Raw genomic sequence first — 20,927 nt, forward strand, 5'->3', positions numbered from 1 at the left:
CATCGGTCTCTCTGAAGTTTGTAGGCCTAGGGTCTTGGACCAGTTTTGTCCGTGCCATGCACTCCCTCCCTGAGCCCAGAGAACCCAGAAGAGCCAGAACCTGGTTACTAGGGAGACAGTCCAGCGTAGGCTGTTCAGTATGCACCTACTTTATATTTTCTGGGCTCTGCGAACATGAGTGGAGGGAGGCAAGCGGGATTTGGAGGGACCCACCTGCCAAAGGCCTTCCCGATGGCGGAGGGCCGGGCCTCATAGTAGTACTGCTTGTACTCATCCATCCACACCTCTGCGGTACGTTTCGTGTTCCTACAAGCAGGGAAAGGAGAACCAAGTTACCAGAGCTGGGAAAGAGTGGAGGTAGGCTCTTAGTTTCTAAATGTGGTGCTGGGGGCCAAACCCACAGCCTCTTATCGGCTAGGCAGGCACTCCACCCCCTAGCTGTAACCGTGGGCCTCTTACTTTTGTTGAGATATGATCTCAGTTAGCTACCTAGGCTGGTCTTGAACTCAATCTGTAGCACTTGTAGGCCTTGAAACTTGAGGTAGCTGGGACCACAGGCCTGTGCTATCAGGCATGACTGCTTATCAATTAACAAGATACACAAAAGAGCTCACCAGCACCAGCCAAACTGGGAAGGAACAAGCATAGGACCAAACTAGTCCCTCTGAATGTGGCTGACGGTTGCATGGCTGGGCAGACAGAGGGACCACTGGCAGTGGCACCAGGATTTATCCCTACTGCTTGTATTGGCCTTTTGGGAACCTATTCTCTTTGGATGGATACCTTGCTCAGCCTAGATATAGTAGGGAGGGCCTTGGACCTCAAAACAATGTGCCTTCTTATCCTCTCTGAGGAGTGGATGGGGAGTGGGGTGGGGGTATATGGAGGGGATGGGAGAAGGGGAAGGAGTGAGAACTTGGATTGGTACGTAAAATGAAAAAAGATAGCTTGCTTGTTTGCTTTTTAAATATACACATAAGAAAAAGAAGATACGCCGGGCGGTGGTGGTGCACACCTTTAATCCCAGCACTCGGGAGGCAGAGGCAGGCGGATCTCTGGGAGTTCGAGACCAGCCTGGTTTACAAGAGCTAGTTCCAGGGACAGTCACCAAAGCTACAGAGAAACCCTGTCTCGAAAACAAACAAACAAACAAACAAAAAAAAACAAAAACAAAAAAAAACCAAAAAAAGAAAACAAAAGAAAAGAAAAAGAAGATGCGTTCCCTGCAGTAGAGCAATGAGAATCCCGGAAGTACAGGCCAACAGCAGCGGCTGGAGTGAAGCGAATCACCCCCTGTGTCTGGAGGGTGATCCGTCAGGACCCGCCACAGGCTTGCCGCTCAAAGCAATCTTTCCTATTGAAAGACTATTATGTGGGCAAAAGGGACACACACAAGAATGGTTGCTTAACAAAATGCTGACAGCAAAATAAATGCTCTTCAAGAGGAAAATATTTCTATACAACAGAGAGTGACACAGCCCTGAAAGAATGCCGTGGCTGCTAATACGGAGGAGGAAGGATGCCGGAGAGCCAGGCTGCCGGAAGAGTGCACAACATCAACCTGCTAACACAAGCCTATAGAGGGCATGGGGTCTCTATGTACAAGCTACACACAAGAATGTATCTAACAGTCTGACACCACAGAGCAGCAACCTCCTAAGAACATGCAGTTCTATTTAAAGGCTTTAATGCTATGTTTACCAGGAGTTGCTTTTGAAGAGATGAGTAGGCAAATAGGAGAGACAAGGAGTGGAGGTGACTTTCACTTTCTTCTTAAATACTATAGTTACCAAAAATATGATACAGAAATATCTGCATATAGAAGTTGGTGTTGGTCCCGCCTGAGTGTTTGCAGTAAATCTATATGACTTTGACTATAAAAATGGTATGTAAGGGGACTAGGCGGATAGCTTGTTGCTCTTACAGAGGGTTCAGTTCCAGCACCCACATGATGGCTCATAACTATCTATAACTCTAGTTTCAGGGGATCTGGTATCTTCTTCTGGCCTCTTCAAGCACTAGGAATGAACGTGGTACCCACACATACATTTGGGCAAAACATTCATACACAACTATACACACATACACACACACACACACACACATATAAATGGGGTGGGATGCCGGGCAGTGGTGACACACGTCTTTAATCCCAATACTCATGAGGCAGAGGCAGGTGGATCTCTGGGAGTTTGAAGTTAGCCTGATCTATAGAACAAGCTCCAGGACAGCCAAGGCTACACAGAGAAATCGTGTCTCAAAATCCCCCCCAAAAAGGAGGGTGAGAGAAGTCGAACAAAACTTTAGATCATTAACTAATCAGATGTGGAAATCATTGCTCCACTGTAAACCAGCATGCTAGATGGGGGAGACTGAGGGGAGGAACACGTCCTTAGCAGGGGGTGCACACTCAGAACAGTTCCTCCTGCTCCCAACTCCTACATCACACCATGGGTCATGGGATAGTCTTCCAGGACACCGTTCACTCTCCTGTGAGACCAAGTGTACTCTGTGGCTGGGAACATGGTCAGACCCCAGGTGAAGTTTATGTGGGGGCACTGGAAACCATAACCAACAATGGAGGTTCAGTGAGGACCGCAATATATGGGTCACTTGACCATTTGTCCAAGACTTGCTGACAAAAGGAACCAAGACAAGAAAGATCGAGGGGCCATGATCCTCTACCCTCAGAAATATCCAAAATGTCAGACCTGGGGCAGCAAATGGAGAACCTAAGGCCTGCTTAGTTTGGACAGGTGGACATCCCAAAGGCACATAGACCGTGAATAACTAGTTGGGGGTATCTACAGTGAGGGAGCCCCATGTTTCCTCCAGGGTGGTTCCCATTAGGACCTACCTGATGTAGGTGAGGGCATTGCCCTCGGGAAAGTTGTAGGGGTGCCGCTTCCTGAAGACATGGCCCACGCGGCTGCAGGGTATAATCTCCAGGCTGCCACCGCACATCCATACCCTGAAGGAGAGTTCTGCAGGAGATGACAGTGTCAGGAGAAAGAGAAGGACCCCTCCAGGTGATGACGGGAAGGTGGGAAGGGGATGGGTTTCTTTCTCTTTGGCGTCTCCTTGAATGTATATGCTGGGATGTGAGCTCTTGTTGCAAGACAAAATGGGGCGGTTACACTCCTTGTACACGTTCATGTCATGTAGGCATACATCCAGGTGCATATACATGACACAGATGGACAGACAGACAGACAGACAGACACACACTCTCCTGTGCCCGAACCCCAGGAGAGCAGTGGAGAAAGCTTTGAAGTAACATAGAGGTGAAATGCACCAAATGGCAGCATTGTTTCTAGCCCATGGCTGCAGGCTCCAGCCAGACACGAGTTAGGAAGACCTTGCTTTCTGGCTGACCAGATCTGAGCACCTCTGAGGTCCACCAATGGAACTTCAGGCTGCTCTAGATGTACCAGGCTGGCCCAGGCCTGCCTCTAGGCTCAGGGAGTCTGCACCAAGCTATTCCTGGCCTTCCTGAGCTGCAATCCTTCTAAGGTGCTCCTAACCATTGAGTTATCTCTCCAGGCCCTGATTTGAGAAATTTTCAACACTAGGGAGATCTGAAATAGGCCATGCAACTCTCAGGGGAAGAATTTTCCAGAAGCCCAAAAAACCCAGAGGAACAGGCATGGCCTGTGAGTCCAGGGTAACAAAGGCCAGCTGAGCGAGGCGGGGCCTGAGAAGAGGGAGGTGAGGGTGGAGTTCATGCTTGGGTTTCCAGGAAGAGCCTAGGAGCCAGCAGGAGGCTTCTGGATGTCCTGTGAAGGACATGGGAATCTCTGCGAAGTTTGAGCAGAGGAAGAAACCCTAGGATAACTTCCAAGGTTTTTGGATCTGCCAGCTCCATTCCAGGTGGCCTCTGAGCTCCTGCATCTCAGGACACAGGAGCATGACTCAGTTTGGGTGGCTCCTGTCTTCTAAGAAAGGAAAAAAATTAAAAAGCCAACACCATTAGAGATAGAAGTCTTGGGACTCAAAACTGGCCCAGCAGCTGACCCTCTGAGGGCCGCAGCCAGCCTAGACACTTCTTTGAATTTCTTCTGAGGAACAGAACCCTGGCCAGAACCTCGCCTCAGCTCTGCCTTTCAAGTTCCCCAGGCGGGGAGCTCTGGCCTTAGGCAGAGTTTGAAGTGAGCTATTTGATCATTCACAGGTTTCTCTGTCAGTTCCCAGTCTGAAGAAACAGAGAAAGGAAGGGAGGGAGAAACGTCTGCTTGCAGGAAGGCTGGGTCTTTTCCAGTCTGTCAGGCCTGCCATGGCTTCACAGCAATACTGTTTTGCCAAAGTTGCCTTCAGGCAGAGACGGGTTACAAAGCAGGTCACTAGGACTCCAAACACACAAAATGTGTGAGGATACAAGGGTCACTGTGCCCCGGGTCACAGAAGTTATCCTGTTGAGAGCTGCCTGTCCACGTTGAGGATAATCTGAGAGGAGAAAATCCTGAGTCTATTTCCACTTGGTTCCTCAGGCCCTCTGTGCACCCGTTTTCCTGGTGAGGCAAGAGAGGCCAAGGCCCGCCACCTAACATCTCACACAGGTCTTGTGAGTATCTCCCAGCCCCTCAGGGCTTTGCTGTGGACACCCGTGACATGTGGCAGCACTATTACTCATGACCTAGTGTCACTGGGGTGAGAGGGCACCAGCCCCACCCACCACTCCAGAAACCTGGTCAGGTGGGAAAGGAGACTATGAGAGGAGCTTCCGGAGCAGGGCCACAGAACTACCCTTGCTCCCAAGGACCCTGGGATAGCTCTCTGCCTGGCCTCCGGCCTGGGTTCTCTGTTTAGGAAGCTCCTGTTTAGACTGAATAAGCCCAAGTACTTCCTGCCCTGGATGTCCAGGTTCAGCCAGCAGGAGGCAGCAGCAGATAGAGATTGGTGAGAGATCTCTCTCTCTCTCTCTCTCTCTCTCTCTCTCTCTCTCTCTCTCTCTCACACACACACACACACACACACACACGCAACAAATCCCTCCACCCCCACGCCACCGCCCACACTGCCTGTCACGGGTGCTTCCTTCCCCATCTCTCACATGTGCAAGTGGCTAGCTACGGCTCCCTGTGACCACAGTGCCACCCTGGACTGTGCTGGCCAGGCTTGGTGTCTGGCCCACATTGTGTGAGTCCTCGGTGAACACCCACACAGCAGGGGTCTGCATGTGCACCCTGCTGGGGCCTAGTCTAACAAACCCAATCTCGTGCCCATTTCACTAGCACCCTGGAAAGCAGGGGGTTTCCCCCCCCGTTTTTCCCAAGTGAATAAACTGAGGCTTCCAAAGTCGACCGCTTCTCCCAGTGAGCCAGATCACTTACCCTGGAGCCTGGGCCCCAGCCTCCCGTGGTGACCTCGCCATGGCGCTCTGAGGCAATGGGGCAAACCACTCCCTCTCTTGTTCTGTTCCACCTCCCTCTTGATGTTCCAGGCAGCTCAGGAGTTCCCTTCCTCAGGGTTGACGGTCTCACACACAGTAATCTCAGCCACAGCTTCAGTCATTACATTCAGAACAAGCTCGAAGGAAACTGGGTCCCAATGAGGTTTAATTTGCCCAGAATCAAACAGACTGAAGAAGCCAAGCCAAGGCCTGTACCCAGGCCTGCCCTGCTTATGTGTGACCAGCATGCCTTGCTGCATATTCCCTATCCCTTCCGTAGAGAAACAGTCACAAAGGTAAGCTGTATCCGGCCGGGCACGCGTTCCTACATACACGCCTAGCCACCTGGCCACACGCTCCCATGAACACCTCAACTTCTTTGTCTATTAGAGTGGAGCTGAACAAATAGCTTTCTGTGCCTGATTTTCAATCAGTGAAATGGGGACGATTCCCTCAGAGGGTCCTCATGATGGTTAAATGACAAGTGTCACGTCTTCAAGACCAGGGCCTCAAATGCCGACTGAACTAGTAGTATTGCTCTTGAGTTTTTAACTGTAATTATTTATTGACTCACCGAAATTCTCTCCTCCCCAGATGTCCATCTGGGTGTCATACTTTCCCAAGTGATTAAACCAGGACTTGTCAATCACGAAGATTCCTCCAGCTATAACGGGTGTCCTGGGGTGGGGGTGGGGAGACAGAGAGTGAAGTGCAATCATGAAACCAGGAACCTTTCTTCTGGGCCCAGCTTCCTACCTGCAAAGTCCCTGGGACAGGAGGCCTGGCCAGCTCTCAGAGCCCTTACAACTATTCCCATGATCTCCTTCCTCTCTGTCCCTACAGGTGGGTCTGATGGCCCCGACAGAGTCGGCACCTCGACTAGGCACCCTCGGGAGCCCTGGGGATGATACACCTTCCCAAGAGCCTCCCAGGCTCCTGATGCAGGAAGGAGGGGGGCTCTTCAGAGGTCAAGCAGCCTGACCTGATGGGCTTGGTGGGGTCTGTCCGGGTCATCTTCTGCTCCAGTGGGATCTGTTCCCACTTGAAATGCAGACTCCAGTCGAATCCTACGGGCAAAGCAAGGTGAGGGTGGGTTCAGGGAAGAGCCTGTTGAGGGCTCTGGACCTTACCCTCCGCCCTTCTGTCCCTTTTGGTCAGAGCAGGGTAGTAGAAGCTACTGTTCCATCACTCACATGAAGACCTGTGTCTACCTCACGTGCTGCCGACCTACTGACCACACAAATACTACAAAGTATATGATGTGTGCACAGAGATCCACAGTGCTAAAAATGAAGTCAGATGAGGTGTCTGTATCATATTAAGGTCAGTTGACGTGGCTCACCCACAGATTGGTTTTTTGACTAGAGATCTGGATGAAGGCGACAATCCATACAGACATCTGGGGAAAGGGAATTCCAGACGGGGGCAGCAGCAACTGGGTGGTGGTTTGAACGAGAATGAAGTCAGTGGGCTTCTATATCTGAATGCATGGCTCCTAGTTGGAACTGTTTGGTAAGGATTAGGAGGTGTGGCATTGCTGGAGGAAGTGTTTCACTGGGGGTGGGCTTTGAGGTTTTAAAAGTCCACACCAGACCCAGTTAGCTGCATCTGCCTCTTGTTTGTAGATCAGTTGTTAGCTCTCAGCTACTGCTCCAGCGCCATGCCTGCCTACCTGCCGCCCTGCTTCCCACCATGATGCTTATGGACTCATCCTCTCAAACCAGAGTCCCAAATTAAATGCTTTCTTTTATACATGTCTTTGGTCATGACCTATTGTCATAATAATTGAAAAGTAACTAAAGCAAAGTACAAAGGCCCTGAGGTGACTTCTCAGAGGGGAAACGGCTGGCTTCCCTTAAACTCTTACCCAACTCCAAGGTCTAACTCCTGGTTGGGTCCACTTAGTGGGTAACCATGCCCTAAAGAATAACTGTCCCTTTTGCCCCTTAGCTCCCAGTAATAGACGCTCTAGAGCAGGGGCATCCAACAGAACTTTCTGTAACGACAGACATGATTTATATCTATATGTTCAATGGGGTCACCGAAACCTTGTGTGGCTGCCAAAGCTTCATGTGGGTTAAACACTTGATATGTAGCCAGGACATCTAAAGAATTTAAGTGTAAATCTTATTTAATTTTAATTAATTTAAAGAGCCACATGTGGCTACTGTCATTTGGAGTGGACAGCCCAGTGCCAGGGTTCATAGCTGTCCAAAGGGATAATAATCATTGGATAATCACCAAGCCAGGCCACACGCACCATAGAAAAGCATCCTGCAGGGGCTAGAGTACAGTTTCTCGGCCTTCCTAAGATTATGATACTTGAATAATGCTCCTTATGCTATGGTGACCCCAACCATAAAATGATTTTCATTGCTTCTTTATAACTGTAATTTTGCTACGGTTACAAATTGTAATGTAACATCTAACATGCCATCCCAGGGGGGTTGCGACCCACAGGTTGAGAACCACTGGGCTAGCGAGATGGCTCAGCAGTTAGGAGCATTTGAGGCTCTTCAGAGGACCCAGCTTCCATTCCCAGCATGCACACAGTGGTTCCCCAACCACTGGTAACTCCAGTTTCAGAGGATCGGATGCCCTCATCTGGCCTCTGTGAACATTGCATGCACATGGGTACACATGCACAAGCGTAAAATATAAATAAATGAATTAATATTTTAAAAACCAGTCCAGGAGTTACATGGAGAAAAAAACAACAACATGAGGTTAATTAGAATGAAATGGTCTTAAGACAGTCCGTCTAAAACATTTCAGCATGCAATCCAAACAGAACACCGGAGAGATCGCTTGCATCTGTGCACACTAAAGTCCTAACCACTGCTGAGGGCTTTATATACTTAACAGCCCATGGCCAACCTGACTAGCTGCTTCAAGGCTCACTGGCAAGTGTGGTGAGCAGCTGCTGTGACTGCCTGGGGGCCGTGTGCTAAGAATTGAGGCAAGGCCACAGGCTCTTGCTCTTCCTGTCCAGACAACGTCTGCTCTCCAGCAAGACTCCCCTGGGCCTTTGGCCAAGCTCTCTGTGCCAGCAGCCCTGGGGAGGGGAGGGAATGATGAATGACTGGCTAGCCCCACCTCTGACTGTGTGAAGCACTTCCAACCCAGGCCTCTCCTTGTCCCTCCTCACTTTCCCTCTGTGGGGAAGGATTGGCAGTGTGAGCCTCGGGGGAGAGCACTTGACCCAGGGCTTTCGCCTGCCTCCTTCCAAGCCTGGATGCCCTCTCCGAGGAGCAGGACCCACCTCCTCGAAGATCTGCAGATGCTGCTAAGTAGGCGAAATTGTCCAGGCTGATGACGTCAATGATGGGGCTCACCACACGGGTGTGGTCCTGGAGGAGGAGGATGGGAAGGTGTGAGGTCAGGGACTTCTGCACAAAGAGGCCCGGCTGCACCTCTGGAATACGGGGTGTCACAGCCTCCCCAGGCTCCTGGAAGATCCCAGAGGCTGGACTAGATCACCACACACACCACGTTGCAGGCCCGGCGCTGCTCTCCTAGCCTCTTCCTCTTGGGTCATTTTGAACCCTTCTGGGACGTCACCTGCTCTGTGATGCCTTCCCTGACTGCTTGCAGGATGCCTTCCTCTCCCCATCATGGTCTAGAGGGGACAGCAGCTCAGTCGCTGCACGGACAGCCTCTTTGGCAGCAGTTTGGGCTCTTCTGCTCACTGTTATTCACCTCTCTACCTTCTGGAGTTGAGTCTCCCCAAATGGGCACCGACAGCATAGGGCCAGGGACTTTATGGTTCCACCTTAAAGCCAGTCACCTCCCAGGATACAAATACAATTTCATTTTTAAAAAATATACAGACATTTTTTAATTAATTAATTTTTTAAATTTTATGTGCATTGGTGTTTTGCCATGGGTGTTGGGTCCCCTGAAACTGGAACTTCAGACAGTTGCAAGCTGCCATCTGGGTGCTAGGAATTGAACCCAGGTCCTCTGGAAGAACAACCAGTGCTCTTAACCACTGAGCCATCTCTCTAACTCCCTACAAATCCAATTTCAAAACATCAGTGTATAATACAAACCTCCGTGATTTCTTTTTCTTTTCTTTCTTTTTTTGTTTTTTTTTTTTTTTGTTTTTTCGAGACAGGGTTTCTCTGTGGTTTTGGAGCCTGTCCTGGAACTAGCTCTTGTAGACCAGGCTGGTCTCGAACTCACAGAGATCCGCCTGCCTCTGCCTCCCGAGTGCTGGGATTAAAGGCGTGTGCCACCACCGCCCGGCCCTCCGAGATTTCTTGAGTGGGGGGTAAATCATATTGTACACCTCAGGGAACACCTAATCCCACTTGGTAGTCGAGGAGCACAGATTAGAGCCTCCCCGCTTTCGACTCTAATTCCCTCTTATCTGAACCAGATGTGATGATACACACTCATTTAATCCAGCACTCAGAAGGCTGAGGCAGAGGATGGTGTGTTTGTCAAGGACAGCCGAGGCTATCTAGTGAGACAACAATAACAAAACCACTCTTTAAAGAAGCCTCCTAGAGGGGCTAGAGAGATGGTTTCGTGGTTACGAGTCCTGGCTGCTCTGCTCTACCAGAGGAGCAGGGTTTCAATTCCCAGCACCCACAGGGCAGCTCACAAGTGTTTATAACTCTAATTCTAGAGGATCTGACCCCTCACACAGACATACATGCAGGCAAAACACCAATCAGTGCTCATAAAATAAAAATAAATTTAAAAATTCTCTTTACATATATTTTTATCTACCTGCCTTCCCGCCTCCCTATTTATTATGTGTATGCATGAGCATGCCAGAGCACGAATGCAGAAGCCAAAACCTTTTTCCTCGTCTTCCTTCTCCCTCTTCCTCCCTTCTTCCTCTCACTATGTAGCCCAATTTGGTCTGGACTCATGATCCTCCTGCCTCAGCTTTGAGAGTTTGGGGAGTATAGGCACATGCCACCACACCCAGCGGGGGCTATCTCCCTCCTTCTGGTTGAGCTGTGACTGCCTCCTTCTTTTCTGCCATCCCCTCCTGATGAAGAGCAGGCATATGGCCGGAGCCTCCTGCTCCCTCTTCCTTCTCTCTTTTTTTTTTTTTGGTTTTTTGAGACAGGGTTTCTCTGTAGCTTTGGAGCCTGTCCTGGAACTAGCTCTTGTAGACCAGGCTGGGCTCGAACTCACAGAGATCCGCCTGCCTCTGCCTCCCGAGTGCTGGGATTAGAGGCGTGCGCCACCATCGCCCGGCTTCCCTCTTCCTTCTTGAACTCCAGTCTACCCTGCTTCTGTCTGGCTTCCCAGCCTGACCACAAACTCCCCCAGCCCAGGACCCTGTCTTTCTAGGGAGATGAGTGGCACCCTCACAGCGTGAGCTTCTTGGCTCGCCCAACTTCCATGCAATGTGATTCTCACACCCGCAGCAGGGACAAATGTGACAATTATCCCCGTTTTCGGGTGAAGCAGCTTGGGGGGGGGGGGTGGAGTCTCTCAGGGAAAGCAAATCCTGAGGCCTCCTACAGTGCCAGCCTAGCTCCTCAGACAGTGAGGGCTGGGAGCACCAAGGGCATCTCCGGAAGGGTCCAGCTCCCACAGACGCGGCTCACCTCCATCACCCGCTGCAGCATGGGCTGCAGCCACTCCACGTTCACCTCGCAGTGACTATCTAGAAAGGTGAGAACTGTGGCTCCTGCTACATCTGCCCCGCGAACCCGGGAGCGGATCAACCCTGCAAAAGGAAAGGAAAGGGGTTGAGCCAACAGCCTACCAGTGTCCTCCGAAGTCCCAGGAGGGTCCTCACTGCCTCAGGGGCTGAGGTTCTGAGCTATCGCAGCTGGTCACTTCTTCGTGCCTCCATTTGCTGTCCTCCCTGTCTCTTTCACCTTCCTGGTCCCCCAGCGACATTCCCCAAGTGCCCGTGATGCTCTAGGTACAGATGGGCAGTCAGGTTAAGTGAGTGGGACTGTAGCTTGGTGCTGATAGAACAGATGACAAAACCTTCATGGTTCCCTCCAGCTGCACAGCCAGATGTGACAGGGAGAGAATCTTGACTGAGCAGGGCTTGAGTGTGCATGAGAGCCCTCACTCTCTTTGAGTATGTTGTTTAATCTCTCTGAGCCTCACCGAGTTCCGTCCCTCCCTCTCTCTTTCCCTCCCTTTCTTTCCTTCTTTCTCTTTTTTCTTTCTTCAGTCCTGGAGAGCAAACACAGGGTGTTGTACACGCTAGACAAACACTCTTCCACTGAGCTATATACCCACCCCTAAGCCTTAGTTTCTCACCTATAAGATTAAAAACCACCGTAACCCAGCCTGTCACTTCACACAGCAGAACAAAGGGAGTGCCTGACACCAGAGAGACCAAGTGCATCAGGTTTTTCTCTCCCATCTCTGATTCCTGATGGTTTCACTAGCTGCTTGCTAACCTGATTGCCTTGGCCCTTCTGCTGAGAGCTGGGAGGGGGAGGGTCTGTCTGCCAGGATAGCAGAGGCCCAGCTGGTTCTGCCCTGGCCAGAGCAACCACCCATGTCCTGTGAACTGTGGGAAGGGAAGGGCCTCATGCTGAAACCTCTGGATATAGGTCATATCTGGACAGAATTCCCTGGCCACACCTTTGCTCTTCACTCTGCCTATAACTAAGTGCCCATCCGCCCAAAGGGCCTACATCCTGCCTTTCTACTTAAAGGTGTGGCAAAAGCATCTGCCCATAAATTTTCATTCACTGTTGGCAAAACCCCAGGACAACATGTCCCCAAGCCTGATAGTCCCTGTTGTACAGTGGTTGGAGAGACAGTGTGAAGGTTCCACTCTCCAATGTCCTTATGGCTCCTAGGCTGAAATGGCTTTTCTTCTGTAATAGCTATCACGTATTTCTCTCACTCAAAACCTCTGTGGCTATCTGCCTTATCAATTCTAAGGGTGTTCTGGCTTTTCAAGGTCCTCTTTCATCTCAACCCACTGTCTACAGCCCCTGTTGACCAGGTGTGAGTTCTCACAGGAAGGAAGAACACCTAGAGGGTGACTAAAAGACCGGCCTCCGAGTATGTCACAGGCTGGAATCCCGGCTCCTCTATTCACCACCTTTGGCAATTATGGTATCTCAGCTCTCTGCAGGCAGAACAGGGACAATGGCTGTCACGACTACGTTGAGAGCATCAGCAAAGTCAATGCCTGCAGCCCTCTGGGGAAGAGGCGCTGCTAGCATCAATGTGTACCTGTCAGCTCCTGCCTCTGACTGCAGAGTGCTCGGCCTGCCATGTCCTTCCTCCCTTGCTCGCCATCATCTGTCTCATGCCGTGCCTGCTACTCCTCCACAGACATCCCTCCTACTCAACCTGCTCCCTCTCCTCCTTCCCACTCTTCACAGAAGTATAACCGGCCCCTGGTGAGGCTCATTCTGATCCCCTGGGCACACGCTAAACACTCTGAGGACAGCAACTGTGCTTGGGACTTCTCTTGTGTCCCCTAGATGGCTGGACACTATACTGTGCCATCACAGATGCTCCAAAACACCCTTTGATCGGTCATGCCCTTTTCCTTCCCTTTGGCTTTCCCAGGGCCTTCTACCACAAGGCTCTTGTTCATCCCGACAGCAGCCTTGTAAGGCAGGAGAGTGCCAGCTACTGCCCCATTTCTCAGAAGAGACAACCAAGGCAGCATTTAGGATAGCACAGTGCCCAGTGGGAGTGGGGAGACCACCATGACATAGTTCCAGGGTAGGAACCCGTATTCAGCACTCACCTTCCCGCCTGTCATTGCGAAGGCACTTGACCTTGGGGATCCTGGTCAGAAGCAAACAGTCTTCAGCTGAGGGTAAAGGGGAGTAAGGCAAGCGCATTTAAATACAGGCATCAGATCATACCGGCGTCATGGCTGAAGGATAGCCCTGTCCCCACTCCTCGGCCAGGTGAGGAGCAGGTGAGTGTCTATGAACCTAATTCTAGCCCAGCGGGTACCAGAGAGCACCTGCCATATTTAAGGGACTCTTCTTCCTATGGAAGTCGTAATTGTGAAGGATGCTGTGGATACTGTCCCAGGTTTGTGTGTGTGTATGCACGCTCACGCACGCTTGCACGCATATCTATGTCTCTCTGTGTGTCTGTGTGCATAGGTGTGTGCCTATCTGTGTCTTTATGTGTGTATCTATGTCTCTCATCTGTGTGTCTGTGTCTCTGTGTCTTGGTGTATGTATGTGTATGTGTCTATATCTGTGTCTCTGAGTGTGTTTTGTGACCTTGTGTCTGTGTATCTCTATGTCTGTGTGTGTGTATCTATGTCTCTCTGTGTCTCTCTGTGTGTATGTGTATGCCTGCTGTCTCTGTGTCTCGGTGTGTGTATGTGTGTATGTGTCTACGTCTGTATCTCTGAGTGTGTCTGTGTGACTGTGTGTTTGTGTATCTCTGTCTCTGTGTGTGTGTGTCTGTGGAAGTCCACTTGCCCACGTGTGTAGGCATGGAGTTCTCAGATGTCTTCCTTTTTGTCCTTGACCTTATTTTCTGAGAGAGGCTTTTTCACTGAACTTGGAACTCACAGTTTTGTAGACTGTCCGGCCAGTGAGGCACCTACCACCCACCCGTCTCATTCTCCTGAGCACTAAGTGACAGATGTGCACTCTGGTGCTTGGCTTTTTACATGGGCGCTTCATCTCTAAACTCAGGTACTCAGGCTTAAACAGCGAGCGCTTTATCTACCAAGGCATCCCTCAGCCCCACTGGGTCAGGTTTTTTGTTTGTTTGTTTTATTTTTTAATGTCCTATCATGAGTGTATCTTTTGTTTGTTTGTTTAGTTTTTTTGAGATGGGGTTTTTCTGTGTAACAGTCCTAGCTGACCTGGAACTAGTCCTTGGAGACCAAGCAGGCCTTGCCCTCACAGAGATCCTCCTGCCTCTGCCTTACGAGTGCTAGAATTAAAGGCATGCGCCACCACTGCCCGTCACGAGTGTGTATTTAAACAATGTTACTCTTGCCCTTTGTTGTGTGCTAGGATGGGAAACATCTTAGAAAAGACCAAAGAGTCCCTTCTTGACAGAGGTCAGTGTGAGAGGACCAGGATGGCTGCAGAGAGCTCATCTCAGCATTTTGGGGGACAGAGAGGACGGGGTGTGGAGCGGCACACCAAAGGAAGACAAACACTTACGATCTGAACTGAAGTCGTCCACTAAAATGATTTCCTGGATCAAGTGGGCAGGAGTTCGGTTCAGAACACTGGAGCGGCAGTGGGAACAGAACAGTGGAGTCAGTCTCTCTTACACGTCCCTGTAAAAGCCTCTCCCACCATGGGGCCTCCTGCTGGCCCCCAAGGATGTCTAAGCCTCATATCTCCAAGAAATGCCACTGGGCACTCTTTCCCAAGTCCCATTTTCATCTAAGTTTATTGGGGAAGTGAGATCGGGGCAGGCTGAACTTGCCTACAAGCTCAAGCTTAGACTGATGGCAGAAGGGGCATGTCTCTCTGAGTCTGTAACAAGTACCTGCTGTGCTGATACTCACCTTTCTAAAACCTCATGGCCATCGCTGTCTCCCTCCACTCAAGAGATTGCTGAAATGTCTACCCTTGCTTGACCTTGGGTTTGCCTGTTGTTGACTTCTGGGGTCTCCCAGAACATTCACCAGGCCCAGCTTCTCAGAAGGACAAGACCTACCCTCCCAATGCTCACTGGTTCCCCGGGTGTCTGCAGACCATCCCTAGCAACAAGGACCTGTTTAGTCAGAAACTTCACGAGCCACCTGAGACCTCATGGGGCAGAGCCGCGGAGGGTCTTACCTCTTCACTGTGCGCAGGAGTGTGGAGCGAGCCTCGTTGTGGAAGGTGATGATGACGCTGGTGGCTGGCAGGTCCGAGGAATAGGTCAAGGATGGGCAGCTGGGAAGAGGGCAAGGGAGTCAGAGGCAAGCGGGGAGGGGGGGGGGACACGACGACAGGGAGCACGCTTAGGCAGCTCAGTGCTTTTCTACATCCACTTGGCTGTGCCCTGGGACAGCTCTATAAGGTGGAGGAGACAGCCCGCCTCCCACGACATGATGCTCCATCCCACGTGGACTCAGCACCTACATGCTGCCCAGCCTGGGGTCCAGGAAGGAAGCAGCAGATTGAGGGGGAGCATCCCAAGTCGGGGGGGGGGTTCTTCACCAAAGATCTAAAGCCTTTTGGGGAGGGATCAGGTTTAGGTGTAGATCCCAGAATACAGGAGCCAAATAGCAATGCCACTGATGGGGTAGGGTACGAGGACAAGGTGGTCGGGGGAGAAAACCATTTTCCTTTCGCCTTCTCACACCCTGGTGTTTTTCTCCTTCCTGTCTCCCAGCTCTGGTATACGGCCAGGAATTCTTCCCACTCTGCCTGCAGGGTGGGAGTAGAGGGACTTCCCTCCCACTCTCCACTCTCTGGATCTCTGTAGCACTAACAGCCCTGCAAGAGCCATCAGGCAGGGGCAAACCTGCAGGCTAAGCGGCTTCCCAGAAGACACCAAGGGCAGTCCCTGCTACTCTGCTCCCTCCTCAGCAGCCCTGGGCTCCCCCACCTACAGTACCCTATCTTTGGACCCCTGACTCCCGTTCCTCAGCCAGGGGAATTAAAAAGCTCCATTCCTGTCGCCCTTCCTCCCTATCGTGTCTGTAAATGTATTCATTCCGGGCTGCAAACCGCTGGAAGGCAGCCGCCTCCACTGGTTTTCCTAAGCGATGTTCTTTATTACAATCGCTCCAGACAGCCCCAGCAATGACTATTTTTTCATTACAGCACTCACTCCACTGACAGTTGCTCACAGCCTGAATTCCCAGGCCCAGATCCTGCCCTGCAGAGAGGCCGGGTCAGACAGGCAGGGAGTCTCCTTGGAGTGAGACCTCAGGGAACAACCCTGAAGAGCTTTAAAATATCTCTCTTTGAAAGGGTTGTGGGGGAGGGGCGTTCTCTGCCCCCAGAAGCCAGGCTGCTCCCGAAGGGGCGAAGATCTGGGAACTGACCCAAGCTTGATTAGCTGGAAAGCCTCCTCTTGGTGCCTAGCCTTGGAATACACACCTGGGCTCCAGTTCTCGGTCCTTGTCCCCAGCCATCACATGTCTAAGGAGAGAAACTGGATAACAGCATTTTTCTCTCTTTGCAGGAGGCAAACCTCCTACACTTGTCTGGAGGCAGACATGAACCTCCCACACACTCACATTCTCCTGGGATTTAGACGGTGGGTAGGGCTGCCCAATTCCCAGGAACCAGGAGTTGTTCAAGAGGCTGCCCATGTCTACATTGGTGGAGGTTTTCTCATGGTCCCAACAAGTCAGTCTTGTGCAGTTTCCCACTCTTTGTTTCCCTTGACAACAGCATCCTAGACAGAGGCCAGGACCAGGATCTAGCCTGCAGCATGGAGTCCAGCAGAAGCTGGAGCCTGGGAAGGCAGGGTGTGCACCAGCACACTGATCGACCAGGCTAGCTCCTCCTCCACTCCCTCTGCACACGAATACATGTGCGCATACACATCGGGTATCACCTCATCCCTCTGAGAGGGCCCAGCAGCAGCACAAGGTACCTCAGCAACCTACCACTGCCCTGATGTGAATAGCTCCGGCACCATTCTGAAGCCTTTTAGCTTCTCAGTGAACCGTGACTGAGAAGGTCAAGGTGGGGTGAAGTGGGGAAGGTGGGCAGAGATGGCGGTCAAGACATAGATTCCCAAAAGGCCTGAGGACTAGGTTAGCCGTGAGTAGGGATGTCCACCAAAGGCCTTAAAGAGCAGCACATTGTCAGGAGCCATGTCCCCCCAAAATTTACAGGAAGCACCGCCATGAGGAGTTTTGCAGAGAGCTCTACTTCTCAATTGTATTGAGAATAGTTTTATTGACAAAGCCTATCCCACACCCAAATTAACTGTTAATAGAGAGCTATCTGTTAACGGAACCTGCCTCACATTCCAAACTATCTAGAGAACTAGGTGTGTCAACTTGTGACTTCCTGACCAAGGAATCGTGACCTGACCGATTGTAACCTCTTGGCCTACGTGACGGGCATAGACCACGTGGCAAGATCCCGTGCCCCAGCCCCCCAAGCTCCTCATCCAAGGGCTATATAAGCTGTAACCATGACTCTAATAAAGGGAGGCTTCGACAAATCTGCCTAGCCTCCTTCCCCTTATCAGCCTATGTCTTTCAGGTGGTGCCTCTCCGTGACCCTGGAATAACTGACCAGCCAGGCGGGTTACACACCCTAGACAAAGTAACCCGTCAAGGCGGTCTACAGCACATGAGCCTATGGTTCCCTGCAGTGGAGAGAGGGGAAGTTGCCCCCAGGCTTACTGACAAAGGACTGACAGGAAAGGACCTGTGAATGTTTGCTCAGCACTTGAGAGCTGAGGCAGGGAGAGAGTTGTGAGTTCAGGGCTAGCCTGGGGTACATACAGTGATTTCCCAGGCCAGCCTGTGCTACAGTGTAAAACCTTGTCTTGCTCCATCCCCCCATGCACACAAAGAAAAGGAAAAGAAGGAAGGAAGACACAGGAACATTCCATACTAACTGGAGGGTAAATGAGGCCAGGCACGAGGGACAGGGTTTCTGAGAAAGGAACAGAATGTTTCTGAAGGCAACGGCAGGAAGTGGAGAAGTGGCTGCAACACACAGTCTGGATGGGATATATGGGACTGAACCCAGCAAGAGGGCTGCTGCCTAGCCGGGGTCCAGGCACACTTGAGCAGGGGACTGGGGAGAAACCTCATGGACCCTGGTCTAGAACCTTGCCCACCTCCCACATAAGACTAAGGCACAAGACCAGACTATATTTTCAGGGACTGCTGGGGTGGAGTGTAGCGCACCACGCCCGTCTGCGCTCTATGCGCTACCATACAGTTTGTGAACTGGGCAAGGGGCTGGAGATTGAAACACACAAAGACTCACAGACAGAGAGAGACAGAGACACGGGTCATCCTTGATGCCAGAATGCCCCCTTTATTGTGTCCAGGGTCAGCTTATATAGGGATCCTTAACTGATAGCCACGCCCCAGCCAAACCCACCACTCTCCTGCCATCAGGAACTCCTGAGGGTCTCAGAGCAGCTGCAGGCTGTTTCAGAGCAGAGGAAAACAAGTTATTTACAAGAAATTCAGGATCTGAGGGTTCACTGCTCCCAACAGTGGGGGGAAGGCAAGAAAGAGATGGGGCAGCTACAGCCTCTCACCGTTAAAGGGAGCAGGGCTGGAGACCCCGCTTCAGCTATGCAGCTTACTTCCTCGGACTCTCTTGAAGTTCCCTAGCAGGCTACCCTTGCTGGGATGCCTGACTGAGGGACCGAGGGGCCCTTGTGGCTTCAACTGGGGGTTCTCTTGACCTTCCCATTGAAACCCAGAGGGCAGGAGCATACTGAGGGTGAGGTCTATTGAATGTCTAAGTCACTAGGTGGAGAATGAGGCTGTCTTCCATATTTGTAAAATACACATGATTTGCGTGTGTGCATGCTCACACACACAGAGACACATGAATAAAATAAATAAATGTAAGGAAAAACAATAAAACATACACACAAATAAAATAAAAACCGAGCCAAACAACACTGATCTTTTTTTTTTTTCTCAGCTTTCCCTTCCTGTCCACACAGCAGATGCCATACCTGTAATGGCGAGTGTCCCGGATGGGCCGGTCTGGGCTCAGCTTGTCACTCTCCAGCTGGTTGAAGGCATGTTGTCTGTATGGGTCCTCTCCCGGCTTCAGCTGCCTGACTGACAGGTATGCCTTCTCATCAAAACCTTTGGAGGGTGTTCCTGTCACCTGCGACAAAGGTCAGCATCAGAGAGGACCCAGGCAGGAGGGTTCCACCGGTAGTAAATGGGGGAAGATACAGTCAGGACATGCCAGGAGTGTGCCAGCTGGGCCCTCTCATCTCTTACCCCCTCCCTTAGAGAACTAGTAAATTATAAATCTGGATTCAAAATAGCCATTCTTGGTTTTGGAGGGGGTGTGAGCACTGGCTGTTCTGCATGTGCCCAAGTGTGTGGAGGCCACAAGATGACACTGGGTTGTTTTTGAGACATTGATCTGAAACTCACCAATTTGGCTCCATGGTTGGCCAGTGAGCTTCAGCTTGTCCCTGCCTCCTGCACTGGGGTTACACACACATACCACTATACCCAGCTGCTGCTTCTTCTAACTATGGTTCTGGGAATCTGATTTAAGGTCTTCAAGCTTCATGCAGCGGGCATACTAAGAGCTGAACTATCTCCTTAGCAACGCAAACCGGCCCTAGTTCTAAAGCCAATGCTCTCTGCTGGATATGGAGAGGGTATTTCCCAGAGTGAATCAGCTGCCTGGGGTGAGGTCTCCCAAGGAGACTGGAAACTGGAGAGGGTACTTTGCTGATGGACTGTCTCTTGAGAAAGCACTTGAGTCTGGCTCTGGGTTAGGCACATCCAGGCTGCCCGTGGAGAAGAGCCAGAGCTTGGACAAGCTACTACACAGCGTTCCCATTCACATGGAGCAAGCCATCACATGCCAATGCCCCAAGCCAGCAGGACCAAATGTATTAACACAGTGCCGGAGCGTCTCTGGGACTTCTGCTGGCTGCTTCAGCGGCCCCGTGTCTGATGCACTGGGCCCACAGGTGCTGAGTGCTAGATGGAGAGGGATAACTGATGAACCAGCTTCATACTCCCTCACCACACCCTACCCTGGGTACCAGAGTCCCTGGACACAGGGGAAGACACATCAGAGATGAATGGATGGATTCATGCATTCTGACATCTCATTATTTGAACCAAACTGCAGAGCTAAGACACTACCAACTGTGACTACATCCCAACTAAATCTTCTGCCCAACCAACGGCCCTGGTATGATGGAGGGAACAGAAAAGAACAAGAATTGTCCATTCACAGATCCAAAGAAGACACGAACGCATGCCTTGTTTTATTATTTTTTTAACACAATTCTTTACTGATTCTTTGGGAATTTTACACCGTGCAGCACAACCCCGCTCACTTTCCAGCCCCTCCATGTCTACCCCTCACCCCTGCAGTATACCCCTCAAATTAATTAAAATACAAACAAACAAACAACGACCAAAAAAACCACCCTGCTCCTCGCCTTTCTAACACCTCTTCACTCATCCTCGTGGCATCAGGAGTGAGGTGTGTCATGCTGTAGAGCCTTTTGTCCAATCAGCCCCACCCACAAAATATTCATCGCAATGAGCCATTGGTCTGATTCAAGGCCTCTGGTCTCTGGGACACCATCATCCCTGGACCCTCACTGAAACTCCTCCTGGACATCCTGTTGTTGCCCCGAGTCATGGAGATCATGCTGCTATCATTCCACAGGACCAGCCCCTTCCCGCGCTCCAACAGGGTCACAGACGGGGTAGATGCTAGGGTGGGCCAACCCAAGACCCAGGATGTGGGTCTAAGTGGTAGCTGAGCCGGTTGGTCTGGGCCACTAGGACCGCAGCACCCTCAGGCCCTCGAGGGGCAGAGCCAGCTCCTCTAGGCCTGTGCCATAGGGGCCAGCTCTAACGTGCCCATGGTGAGGGGTGGAGCCATCTTATTCTAAAAGGGTGGTTCCCAGTATAGCAGTGGGACCTGTAGCAAGGGGAACTATTCTGCAGAGT

General features: G+C 51.2%; 1 protein-coding gene across 1 annotated transcript in view; it reads right to left on the reverse strand.

The window, feature by feature from the left end:
- Galnt16 (polypeptide N-acetylgalactosaminyltransferase 16) overlaps window positions 1-20,927 on the reverse strand; it is an 85,351-nt gene that overhangs the window by 12,283 nt on the left and 52,141 nt on the right. The window contains exons 2-11 of the mRNA XM_057782474.1: window positions 18,941-19,098; window positions 15,118-15,216; window positions 14,491-14,558; window positions 13,095-13,160; window positions 10,963-11,084; window positions 8,652-8,739; window positions 6,372-6,456; window positions 5,964-6,067; window positions 2,858-2,984; window positions 214-306 (exon numbers count right to left, since the gene is read on the reverse strand). Coding sequence (XP_057638457.1) covers window positions 214-306; window positions 2,858-2,984; window positions 5,964-6,067; window positions 6,372-6,456; window positions 8,652-8,739; window positions 10,963-11,084; window positions 13,095-13,160; window positions 14,491-14,558; window positions 15,118-15,216; window positions 18,941-19,098 — 1,010 coding nt within the window. The remainder of the gene's footprint in view (window positions 1-213; window positions 307-2,857; window positions 2,985-5,963; window positions 6,068-6,371; window positions 6,457-8,651; window positions 8,740-10,962; window positions 11,085-13,094; window positions 13,161-14,490; window positions 14,559-15,117; window positions 15,217-18,940; window positions 19,099-20,927) is intronic.

The sequence above is a fragment of the Chionomys nivalis genome, chromosome 10, assembly GCF_950005125.1.
Source record: "Chionomys nivalis chromosome 10, mChiNiv1.1, whole genome shotgun sequence".
Taxonomy (NCBI): domain Eukaryota; kingdom Metazoa; phylum Chordata; class Mammalia; order Rodentia; family Cricetidae; genus Chionomys; species Chionomys nivalis.